This window comes from Myotis daubentonii, chromosome 1 (assembly GCF_963259705.1).
Source record: "Myotis daubentonii chromosome 1, mMyoDau2.1, whole genome shotgun sequence".
In the NCBI taxonomy this organism is placed as follows: Eukaryota; Metazoa; Chordata; class Mammalia; order Chiroptera; family Vespertilionidae; genus Myotis; species Myotis daubentonii.
Window position 1 is genome coordinate 165,892,381 of NC_081840.1, and position 13,193 is coordinate 165,905,573.

Genomic DNA, 13,193 nt, shown 5'->3' on the forward strand with positions numbered 1-13,193 from the left:
TTTTAACGTACATCTATACATAACTGCTTCTTTTTTTTTTTTTCTTTTTTTTTTTATACTTTAGAGAGAGCGGAAGGGAGAGCAAGAGAGAGAAAGATCTATCGGTCGCCTTTTATATGCGCCTCGACTGGGGATCGAATCCAAACCCAGGCATGTGCCCTGATCAGGAATCAAACCCAAGACCCTTCAGTGCACAGGGCGACGCTCCAACCAATGGAGCCACACTGGCCAGTAGCTACTTCCTTTTATGAATAAAAGTAGTGGTGGGTTGCCCTAACTGGTTTGGCTCAGTGGATAGAGCGTCGGCCTGCGGACTCAAGGGTCCCAGGTTCGATTCTGGTCAAGGGTGTATACCTTGGTTGCAGGCACATCCCCAGTAAGGGGTGTGCAGGAGGCAGCTGATCGATGTTTCTCTCTCATCGATGTTTCTAACTCTCTATCCCTCTCCCTTCCGCTCTGTAAAAAAAATCAATAAAATATATTTAAAAAAGAAAAAAAAAGTAGTGGGTGGAGGTGGACATGTATATCGATTTTAAATAATTTATTTTTTAAAGTACACAAGCTGAAATTTGCTTCGAAGAAAATTCAGATAGCAGCCAAAATACCCGTGAAAGAAAACTGTCCTTCAGAAATGCCACTAGATCTCAAGCTAGTTACAAAATTAGCCCCGAGAGTCACTTCTGGCAGAGAGGACATAAGATGGAATTTGAAAAGCCATCCGTGTGGAAGATGCTGGAATCACAGGCATTATCCCCAACACCTCCCTCTCCGTCACCCTTGCCCCCCTTCACCATATCCAGTCGTCACTGAAAATGTCAGCTTCACTTTTAAATAGTTTTACTTCTATTTCCCCACTACATTTCAGTCCAGGACATGATCGGTCTCGTTTCCTTCTAGTCCCAGTGAATCTCCTCTGTTTTGCAGCCCAGGTCATCATTTCTCCAACGCCCAAATCTGATACTGACCAGACTCCTCACCCCACCACAGCTCACTACACACAGTGGGCCCTTAACTGGCTTCCTGTCCCTCTTAGGGCAATGCCCAGACTCCTTAACGCGGCTTACAAGGCCCTGCATGGGCTGGTTCATGCTTGTGTCTCTACCTGCAAATCTGCCCTGCCTCTTCTCTTTCCTCATTCTCTGTGCGCCAGCCACACCAGTCAGCCTTTAGACTCGGAGTAGGGAACATCTGGCCCGCGGGTCGTAGAAGGCCGAGGAATCATTTGGTCCGGCCCTGCCGTGGCAGGCGCCAGGGGTGAGTTCATTAAATGTTTGGCCAAATACAGCAGGCTAATTTTTTTAAGTTGATGATTTTGTATGGCCCACAAATGATGTTATCAATACCCAAATGGCCCTGGGCAGAGAAAGGCTCCCCACCCCTGTTTTAGACCCTTCGATGTGCCCTGCTGCTGCCACCGCAGTGTAGATGTAGTGCGTACACGCTTTCCCTCTGCTTGAACTACTCTTCCCTTTTTTATTTCTTATTTTTGCCAGTTAATGTCTCCTCATCCTGCAGACCCCAGTTCCTACATCCCTCGCAGAGAAGCCTCCCGGGAACGCTCTCTGGTCAGATCCCCTCTGACGGTCTCTGTTGGCCTTATTTTCTTTTCCTTACGGCACCATCAAGGACAATTTTGTCCTTCAAGCTTTGATGATTTGGTTACCATCCTACTGGACTGCAGGCTGACAGGGCAGAGACTGCACCTTATCTCCTGTATCACAAGAGGAAAGTCGTGTGCAGCACCAAGTCGGAGCTCAGGAATGAATATTCCTTCGTTGAGGATTGTAGATGGATGGGTGGATGGCTTCTCAAAGTACCCATCTTTGTACCAGTTAGCACGGAGCACAGGTTTGTTTCCAAGATGCTGGAGGCTCAGCAAGGACCAAAACAACAGATGGGGGAGGAGATCTTCCACTCCTCAGAGAAAGGGGCAGACGTGTCCCTCCTGGCATGGATACGCCATCACCCATGTCTCCATCCTGGGTCCATTTTCCTCTCCGGCGTTTCCTGAGCGCCAGCTCTGCCCGCTCTGTCCCACCACGCCTAGCAGCTGCATCAGCGTGCCACTCTCAGAGCACCTGGTGCCATCCGCACTCCCTCAGGAAAACATACCCGTGCCCCGAACACCTAGAAATTAAAGGGGCAATTTTGGGTGTTAGGACAAGAGTTTCCGTATAATTGTCCATCCATTATTTGTCTGGACATTTTATGCACATCAGGAAAGTGCTGTAATAGTTTCGTGCTTGGGCTGAGGAGTCATTTCCTGAGCGTTTCCAGCGCAGGCACCTGTGTGACCTTGGGGGAGAATTATCCCAGGTGTCTAAGCCTCAGTTTCCTCATCTGTAAAGTGGTGATCAGCACCTACCACACGGGGCTGTTGAGGGACACTTCAGGCCAGCATTGTTCAATAGTCATATAGTGCGAGCCACATAGGGAACTTACAGGTTGCCGTAACTGTATTTAAAAAAGGGAAATGAAACAAGTGAAATCAATTTTACTAATATAGTTTGTTTCACCCACTACATCTAAAGCTTTATCATTTCAACAGGGTAGTCAATAATAAAGCAAGTATTAATGAGATATTTTACATTATTTTTACTCATCTTAAGACGCTAGCTCATCTCAGTTTGAACCAGCCACATGTCGGGGGCTCAGTAGCCAGTGGCTACTACATTAGGCAGAGCTGTTGTAGCGAATTCGTAAAAAAACACAGCACCTAGTTCCTCCTCACATTCAACAAGTGTTGGCAAGATTATTGTTATTCCTTTTAAAACATCAAAAGCCGGGTGGACAAACATTTGTGCTGCGTGTTTGCATACGTTGCCGTGCGAGAAGATGCGTCGGTCTGTTTTTCTGTTTCGCAGGAATGAGGAGCTGCCTGCAAGTGTTCTCAGCTGTTCCCTCCCTGTGAGCGGGCCTCCCGGTTTCCTAACGAGGTCAGCTGGGTGGTTTGTGTCCCCTTTTCTGAGAGGTGGGAAGGGGGACTCCGTGTGCCTCGAGCGCTGCGTGCCTGTCTCTGCGTTTTGGCTCCTCTCCGTTTAATTACATGGAGCTGGAACAACTTGATTCTAAAACAAAACACATGGGCTGAGAGCACTCGGAGGACATTTGCTAGTGATGTAGCTGCGAAGGTATGTGCGTGTGGAGGCCCCAGCCCGCACCGCTCTCTTGCTTAGGTATTGAGAGCGATCCTTGTCTTTAAACCCAGCGTCTGCTCTCCAAGTTCTTAAGCCCTTGTTTGGAAAGTCACGGTTAAAGCAGAACATATTGGAGCAAGGTGATAAAGGAACGGTCTGCGAGTCTTCTTTTAAATCCTGATTTTTTTTTCTCCTTTTTTTTGTGGGAAACTATTGGTTTCCAACCCATTTATATGGTCTGTGAGAGCAGAGGGTTTGCCAAGTGGCAGGACGAGAAAGGAGGACTTTATACAAAGAGGAGAAAGTTGGCCCACCGTGGGACTCCTCTGTTTTCTGCTTCCCTCCGTTGCTGACCCCAGGGTGGGGCATTTCTGCTCTTCAGCCAGTTCTCAGGCGAAGGCGAGGTTTTTATCTGTTCGTTCCCCAACTTGCCTTTGGTCCCTGGAGAGGGAAGGTGCCATGTCCTGTTCTGATTCCACCGGATTCTAACCTGAATGTCACAGCTGTCTGTGCCGTGGGGGATGGGGATGCATCAAGGCTGGTGAGGACGTGCACTTCCGTGTGAGATGTCCCTGGGTTTCCAGCTGTGTGGCTCTGAGCCTCATTAACCTGAGCCTGTATTTCACAATAAACGTGTTGTGATGCTAAAGAGAGACGCTGCCTACAGAGCACAGGGCCGGTGAGTCATCAAGGGAAATAAATGTTAGCAATTTCGCAGGGCCCTCAGCGAAGTGACGTGTCTACCCTCTTGGCAGCGAGAAGCACAGCTGACTGCAGTGCCCTCTGCCACCACAGCCCACCCTCGTGGGGATGCTGTGATTAAATGCTGCGTCGGGGCGATGGGAACATTTGTCCATGAAGGGCTTTAGCATTAGAAAGTCAGGCATCTCGTGGATGCACTTGATGTCCTCCGTGTGGAGCCAAGTGCTCGGTGACTTCTAGGTGTGATGGGATCCTGTGTGCACACCTGTCCCCTGTTACCCAGTTGTGCCGCGCACCTAGAAATAGAGAAAGAGAGGCAGAGAGAGAGAGAGAGAGAGAGAGAGAGAGAGAGAGAGAGAGAGAGAGATGCTGAATGACTTTATTTTTGTACTGCAGAGCCCCGAGTGCCTTGGGGGACAGCACCTTTGTGGTTTGGGGTCAGAAACGTGAAGTGAAATAGCAGTCTGACCCGGCAGTGAGAGGCTGACCATAGTTCTCCTGTTGGGATGTTGAGAACAAGACATCTTCCTAACCGCTTCTCGGATGTCTGAGAGCAAAAGGAGGAGGAAGGGGCCTCGGTGTTTGCCACGGCCACGCTGGAGCGTTCCGTGCAGGAGCTCAGAACACATCGCATACCCTCTGGGCGAGGCCGGGTCACTGCTGGGAGGTTGGGGAAGTCCTGCTTTTAAGAGCACCGGCCCGTTCTCCGGGCGCTCCATGGTGTGTGTGCTTTCCGTCCCCGTCCCTCTGCTCCTGCGGCTCGCCCAGCCCCTGTTGGTCTGAAGCCGGCAAAGTGTCCCTGCCCAGCGAGTGGAGACGGCCTCCCAGGTGGGCAGCTCCGGTTTCCCTGGAGCTGGGAGGAGTGGCCACCCTCACTGTCGTTTTCCGCGCACCCCGCTCGCTCGCTGGACAGCTTTCCTGACGCTTAGCTTAACCCACATGTCAGTCAAACCTGCTCAGCCGCCCACTCTGTCCCCGTCAGTGCTTGGGCAGGGGATTCCGAGTTGCTAATGAAGGTGAGGAGTGAGTCTTTCCTCATGGTCAGTTGCACCCTGTTCCGATCACTGAGCGCTTAGTGGGTGGACAGCACTGAATAGTGTGTCATCGCACCTGTTAACACCCTGATTATCAGCGACATTGTTATTTTTGGTATAGTCACGGCAAAAATACTATCAGGTACCATCGATTAAGAAAAAAACTTTGTACATACATTTTTTTATATATGTGGATGTATCTTTTTTAATATTTTGTTTTATTATTGCTTTAGAGGGAGAGGAAGGGAGCGAGAGAGACAGATGGAAACATCGATGAGAGAGAAACATTGATTGGTTGCCTCCTGCATGCCCCCTATTGGGGATGGAGTCCACAACCCAGGCATGTGCCATGACTGGGAATTGAAGTAGTAACCTCTTGATGCATGGGATGACACTCAATCCACTGAGCCACCCCAGCCTGGCAGAGGTACCGTCGATTTTAAGACACATCCCAATTTCACCTCACAGGGTTACCTTTTGTGTGTGTGTGAGAGAACATTTACATTCTCCTCTTAGCAAATTTCAATGATACAATACATTGTTATGAACGGTAGCCACCACGTCATACATTAGATTATCAGATCATATTCATCTTTCAACTGAAAGTTTGTACCCTTTTACCAATCTCTTCCTGTTTTCCCCACCCCTGGAAACCACTTTTCTACCCCCCATGTCTATGAGCTTGACTTACTCATTTTTAGATTCCACGTGTAAGTGATACCATGTGGTCTTTGTCCTCCTGGCTTGTTTCGTGTAGCATCATGTCCTTCAGGCTTCCCTCCGTTTTGAAGGCTGAATAATATATACACCCACATTTTTTTTTTTTACCCAACCCTTTTTAATGCTGTAATAACATTAATCAAGGGGGATTCTGTTTTTGTTTTTTCTCTTTTTTTCTGTTAAAGATTATTACTCAGATTTTAGAATGAATTGTTTTCCAGCCAGGTAAAGTGGCAGAAGAATTGATTGAAAACTTTCTAATTTATATTAGTAAAAACATGGTCTTGACTCTTATGTTTACACTGCGTTCTCTCTTTCTTTTTCAGTTTCTGGGAATAGCATTTCTCGGAATTGGACTGTGGGCGTGGAATGAAAAAGTAAGTTGAATATCATGAAAATGCACACACCTGGGTGGTTAGAGGCTGCACGCTATACTCTATGTTCTCTTTTTCCTCTTTGAAACCGCAGAGTATACACAAACATGGTTTGGGGGGCTGGGTGAGAAGGTGAAGGGATTAAGTAAAAAAAACAAAGAAACAACCCCTAGACACACACACCAGAGTGGTGATTACCAGAGGGGAAGGGGTGTAGGGGGAGGTAGCAGAGGGTACAGGGGGAGTAAATGGGATGGAAGGAGACCTGACTTTGGGTGGTGAAGACACAGTGCAATATACCGATGCTATACCATAGAACTGTACACCCGAAGCCTATGTAAGTTTATTAACCAGGGTCACCCCGATGCATTCAATTAAAAAAAACAACAACAAGACAAACAAATATGGTTCTTTAAGGAAAGTGTTTTCGCAAGATAATGGCATATTTTAGGAATGGGGCCTAAACTGACCAGAATATCAAAATAATTACAGAAGTAACAGCACACGCGCACGACAGAGACTGCGCATGGGAGTCGTGTCAGTGACCCAGAGACACGTGTTCCACGGAAGGCTTCCTCCTGCCCCAGGAATCTCAATCATGCGCGTTAACATCACTCACCTACCTGCAGCCTTCTTTCTCTTTTGTTTATTTTTTAACCTTTGGAAGCTTACTCAAGCCATAAAGATTATTATTTTTTTTTTTAGTGTGAGCGTTATGTGGTCAGCTGTTAGCATGTCCTGTGAAGGAAGCTGGATATCATCTGTGTTCGAATAGCAGATAAACGTATCATTAATGTTAAAGAATGGGAACACTTATCATTAATGCAAAGAATGGGAATATTGTCTGCTGATTGAAAGCATTTAGGAATATTCAAAATTTATGCTCAAATGCACTAGAGTCAAAGGAAGAATCTGGAAAGAGAGGGCGGCATGTTCCAGGCCGCAGGGAGGACACGGCGCCGGCAGTGTGTGCTCTAAGCAGCACCCTCGTGGCACCAGGTCCCAGTTCACCCTCCACTCGACTCCCTCCCCACCCGCGCCTGTCATTTTCCTGCATGACCTTCCCTGCGGAGGCCAAGCACCGGAATTCGGAGATAAACGCAAGCTCTCTCCATCTCCCTCGCTTGGTAGTGGCAGCATTGTGCCCGCGCTGGTGCGTGGCTGGCTACACAGCACAGCTTTCTCATCTCCCACCTTGTCAGAAGGAGGGAGTGGACGGGTTGGTTAAAAGTGGTGAACTAAGAGGTTAGCTTAAATTTCCCCAGAAGATTGTTCCCTTATCTCTTTGGTATTTCACCCTTTGAGCTTGACCAGGGCCCCGAGCCAAGAGTTTCTTTGAAGTGTTCTGTGTGTTAAGAAGGGAGAGGAGAACTAAGAAAGTCCAGTAAACAAAAGCCCCTCAGATGCCAGGAGGAATTTCCACAACTGAAACAACGTTCAGATAGACGGCATCAAGGAAAACTCCAAGTAAATCCTGGGTTTTGAAATGAAAGACCTTCTGTTCATTTACAAAATACTCCTGCGAAATGTAAAGAGGCTTACGGAGGGTGAGCCACCTTCCAGGGCGGGGATTCCTGATGAAGGGAGACAAATTAAGTTCCCCAAACAGAGGTGACTGTATCTCTGGAAACTGTTATGGTGAACACTGGTCTTCTCTTGGCTCAGGACCAGCTTCTGCCTCAGTCCCCGGAGAAGCTGGGAGATCTGTGTTGGTGGAAGCTCAGAGATTCTGCTCTTCGAAGCCCTCTGGCTGGCGCAGTGCTGGGTCACACGGCTTTTTATAACTCTGCGTTAATGAGAGCCCACTTCCATCTGCTTTGAAAAGACGCTGGGAGACATTAAATGGACGAATTGTCTGGTGTGGCAATAAACAGACAAGTGGTTGTTCCGAAGGCTTTCTCTCTCTCTTTGTGAGATATAATTATCTTTTTGTTTCACCCGTTGCACCAAATGTCTCTTCTCTGATAAAATCACAAAATTCTAAAACTAGCCAATATCAGAGCAAGGGGGTGATGCGGTCTTCGGGCGGGGGGATGCAGTATCAGTCCCTTCTTTGTCAGGGCCCCTGGCAGCAAATGGAAAGTTTCTCTGGAGAGCTGACGCTCCTTGGCTAAGGTCAGCAGCTGCTGTGTAGCAGGCCTCTGCGTGCTGGGACCAGATGGAGGCGGCAGAGGGGAGAGGACAGGCTGCAGCCCAATTTGGTGGCCCTGCTGCAGGCGGGCCCTGGACCTGGGGTGCCGCAGTGAGTGACGCAGAGCCCCTGCCCCCTGGAGCTTGCATTCCAGTGGGAGGGCTGTCAGGAAGTGGTCACTAGCCGAGGATGGGTTCAGGCGCTGGTAGGTGCTGCTGAGAATGTGAGCTGCAGGGTAAGGGCTGCTTAGAGAGTGGTGACGGGAGAGGCCTCTTTTTGAGAGAGTCGTTGGGAATGGCCTCCTGAGGAGGTGGCATTGGAGCAGAGACCCGGAGGAAGAAGGAGGGATCCGCAGAGGCCCCGGGGAATAGCATTCTGGGCAGAGGGAAGAGCAAATGGGGTGGCCCTGAGTCAGAGACTTGGTGATTCCTAGGAATAGGAGGGAGGCCAGGAGGCCTGGAAGGGGAGAACAAGGGCAAGAAAAATAGGGGGTGTGGCCAGAGAGGCTGGCAGATGCCCGAGCGGGCGGGGTCCTGCTGAAGTTTGGTTTGAGAGGAAGTCACCAGGGCATATTGACAAGGGAGTGTCTTGGACTGGCTTTGTTTTAAGATGGCTCTGCTTGCTGTGTAGAAAAACAGCACAGCTTTGGTGCTGAACACGCCTGAGTTCAACACTGGCTTCTCCATTTACATCTGTGTGACTCTGGGCAGCTGTGTGAACTTCTCTGAGATCCCCTCTCCTTGTTTGTGCAATGGGGACACTGACATCACCTCGTAGGATTGTTGTGCGGATTAGAGGTGATGGCCCCCAAGACAGGGCCTGCTGTAAAGTAAAGGCTTCGTGGAGACACGGCTCCCTCCCCTGGGCGCATGGCTGAGGCATGTCCACTCCTACATGGGGACGGACGGGGCAGGATGGAGGCTTTGGAAGCTGCCTCCGATTTTAGGAGAGTTCCAGGTTCTGATTCATGGGCCCCAGAGAACTGGTTTGGTTTGGGGGCTCCTAAGGAGGATGCGATGTGCATCGATCACCTTGGTAACTGCAAAGGATGCTCTGTCAAGGCCCCCTGGGTTAACTTCTCAGCTGGACCAGGCCTCTGGCAGGATGAGGTTGGAGGTGAACCACAGCCAGCCACAGGCGGTGGGCGGCCTGCACCTGCGGGCGGTAGCTCCAGCCTGTGAGTCTGTAAGTAATGCCCCCCCGTGGAGAGAGCAGGGACATTTACTTGAAAGGAGGCCTAGAGGGCAAGTCTCTGAACTGGGTCACAGCTGGAAGGATCAGACGTAATACACATTTTTATTTGGGCTGCGGAAACATTGGAGGCACAAATTACCATGCCTCGTACTTACTTAATTCCAGGCCAAGTTTTAAACCAAGGGCTCATATCACTAGGGACTGTTACACGTAATAATTAAGTAATTCATTTCTAAATTCCAAATCGACTGTGACGATGCAGAGGATGGCTGCGTCTCCACAGAGAACTGGTTTACGTGCAGCTTTTCAGAAATAACAGGAGCTGCTGTTTCAGAGGGAACATTAGCAGTTATGTGGCATGAGCTGCTGTTGCACCGCAGGCCCCGTGGCATCCCGCCAGGATCCGTTCTTTCATCCAAATAATGTTTATTGAGCACGTAGCATGGGAAAGGGCTTGCGCTGGACTCTGGGATGTGATTCCTCAGGGAATTTCCAGTCTAGGAAGGGCGCACATCTATGTGTAAAATCCTATATAATAAAGAGCTAATATGCAAATGGTCGTCACGGCCTCACGCCATCACGGCCCAGACACTCAACACTGGGGAGAGAGGAATGGGGACCAGCCAGGCACAAATGAGCTTGCAAGAGAGGAGTGGGGACCAGCCAGGCACAAATGAGCTTGCAAGAGAGGAGTGGGGACCAGCCAGGCACAAATGGGCTCACAAGAGGAATGGGGACCAGCCAGGCTGCAGCCCAGAAGAGGGATAAGTCGCCCGCCCCGCAGTCCCGAGCACCTGCAGCTGCAGCCCAGGTGAAGCCACCTGCCCATGATCCAGCCTGGGCGAAGCCAGCACAGGTGCTGGGTGCCTGCGGCCAGCCAGAGGGAAGGAAGCCTGGGTCCCAGGTGCCTGCAACCAGCTGGAGGAGGGACTCTTGGGTCCTGGGTCTGGGGTGAGGCAGAGGTGGTTAGGGGTGATCAGGCCAGCAGGGGAGTAGTTAGGGGTGATCAGGCCAGTAGGGGAGCAGTTAGGGCAGTGGTTCTCAACCTGTGGGTCGCGACCCTTTGGGGGTCAAACGACCCTTATACAGGGTTCGTCTAAGACCATCGGAAAACACATATATAATTACATATTGTTTCTGTGATTAATCACTATGCTTTAATTATGTTCAATTTGTAACAATGAAATTGGGGTTCACCACAACATGAGGAACTGTATTAAAGGGTCGCAGCATTAGGAAGGTTGAGAACCACTGAGTTAGGGGCAATCAGGCAGGCAGAGGTGGTTAGGAGCCAGCAGTCCTGGATTGTGAGAGGCAGTTGGACATCCCCCAATAGGTCCCAGATTGGAGAGGGTGCAGGCTGGGCTGAGGGACACCCACGCCCCTTCCCTGTGCACGAATTCCGTGCACCAGGCCTCTAATGTATACATATACACATAAAATGTTGTCATTAGTGCTCACTTGAAGTGTAAGTTTAACAGTTCCTACAGCAGAGTACTCACCACCTCTACCTCTTTGGGTTAATCTTCTGTCGTAAAGACCTTCCTTGCACCAAAGTAGACCCATGTTCTTGTAGTTTGCACTCATTGGCTGTTGGATCCCACAGAATCAGTCCTTCTCCAGGTTGACCCTTTAGGTGTTCAGGGTGGAGTCCCTTCAGCATCTTGGTCATGCTCCTCTGACCTCCGTCTCATGTGTCCTGTGAACCATTGAGAGAGAGCTTTAGGGGACATGGAGCATGTGGCTGGGTTATGTCCCTTGGGGTCACACTGTTGATCCCAGAGAGTTCAAGTGGGTCTCAGATGCAGCTAGGCTTCTGCTCTCCGGAGTCAATGCAGGATTCCACATTCACCCAGCTGCCATCCAGCACATTCCACACGCCGCTCAGCGTGGCGTTAGCTGTACGTTTTGATCAAGCTGCTGCCTCAATCCCTTCCTCTGTGCAGGCCTTCCTCTGGCGCTTCGTCCCTTTACCCGCTGGGGAAGTCCTGCAGGTCTGCGTGCACATGGATGTTCTGTGTCCCAAGCCTCCTAGGTTATTCTGATTGCAGTCAAGCTTAGTTATCACTGATCAAAGCCACTGTTGTGTTGAGCAGGCCAAGGACAGAGCCCGATGACATGTCACTAGAAATTTCCTTTGGGGTTGACACTCATTCGCTTACATGTGCCCCTGGGTGTCATCAGTCATGCAGTTTCTAATCCATCCACTTGTCATTACATCAGATTGCATTTCTGCATCTTGTCTTTATAGATAGACCATAGCCTTCACTTGATCTCTGATTAACCAGCCTAGGGACTTAGTTGAACCTGTCACTTTCTTATTGCACCCATCTGGGCCATGGAGCACATCATTTTGTCATCCCAGTACTCAGCAACCCTTACCAGGAAAGCAAGGACCAAGGCCTGGTTTACCAGGCCTCCCTTCCTGAAACGCTGTCCTCACTTGGCCTCCAAGATCTCCCACACTCCTGGCTGTCCTGCCTCACGGGCAGTGCCTCCTCACGCTCCTTTGCTAATTCCAGCTCACCTCTTTGACCTCTAAATGTTGCAGGCTCAGTCCTGGGACTTCTGCCCTAGGAGGTCGCATCCAGGCTTGGGGCTTTTAAATGCCATCTAACACTGATGACTTTCAAACTGAAATCTTTGGTCCCGACCTTCTACCTCCTCCAGACTTGGATAGTCGGTAGCCTATCATCATCACTTAAGTGCCCAATGGGCTTCTGAAACTTAGCAACCCAAAACAACACTCCTGACGTCCTCCCCGCCACCCCCACCCCCGCTCTTCTCAATTGCAACAAACAGTAACTCTGTTCATCCACTTGCTCAGGTGTTTAGACACCTTTCTTTCTCTTATGTCACATCCAATCTGTCAGCAAATACCGTCAGCTCTACTTGGGAAGTATATAGATAATCTGATTTCTTCTCACCACCTCTACTGTCACCCGTTGGTCTAAGCTGCCACCACATCTTGCTTGCATTGCTCTTGTGCCCCCAGGCCCATCTCTATGCAGCAGCCAGAATGGTCCTTTTAAAATGTAAGGCAGATTCTGTCACTTCTCCCCTCCAAACCCTCCAGTGAACTTACCATCTCACTCACAGCAGTATGTGGTGCCCCATTACTTCTGGGATCTTATTTCCCACGCTGTGCCCTCCCCTGCTGCCCTCTAACCCCCACTCATCATCTTGCTGTTCCTCCAAAATCTCAAGCGTAACTCACCACCCCAGGGCCTTTGCACGTGCTCTTTACTATCTGGTATGCTCTCCCCCAGAGATCCCCTTTCCTTTACTTCCTGATCTCTGCCCAGATGTCACCTTTGTCCATAGGCCTTCCTGGCTTATTTAAAGTCACCACTCTCACCCCACCCTGGGCCTTTCCTCTCCCTTCCTTGTGTTTCTCCCCCTGTGTTCTCAGGGGACTTATCAATTATGTGATAACAGGTTTATTGCTGCCTTTTCCCACTACAAAGTCAGCTCTGTGAGGGTGGAGGCTTTTGTTTATTTCTATATTCTTGTACCTAGAACATTAACTGGCACACAAAAATATTGCTTACAAAAGAAAGAATGAGCAAAGAAATGATGAAAGCATTCTTTTTAACCCTGGCTATTTTGTGGCCTGTCTGGTTCATGTACAGAAGTCAGTATTTACCTCAGCTCTCTAGTCAGCACATTGTAGTAACAGCATGAACGGAAGTAAAATGACATGTGGTTTCTGATGTGGGATCTGATAGTGGTACAGTGGTAGGAACAACTAATCCACTAATTCTGGTGCCAGGAAAGAAAAGAACCCTTCGTTTCTGGCATTAAAATGAGACTCTGTACGTGACTGTCACAACTTGTGGAGAAATTAGTGGTACCTCTCCTCTCCCTTTTGCCCACCATTTTTGTGTATGACTTCATTTTT

The 13,193-nt window shown here is 49.4% G+C and overlaps 1 protein-coding gene across 1 annotated transcript in view; it reads left to right on the forward strand.

Moving 5' to 3' along the window:
* Positions 1-13,193, forward strand: part of TSPAN5 (tetraspanin 5) — a 170,914-nt gene that overhangs the window by 133,379 nt on the left and 24,342 nt on the right. The window contains exon 2 of the mRNA XM_059665069.1: positions 5,920-5,970. Coding sequence (XP_059521052.1) covers positions 5,920-5,970 — 51 coding nt within the window. The remainder of the gene's footprint in view (positions 1-5,919; positions 5,971-13,193) is intronic.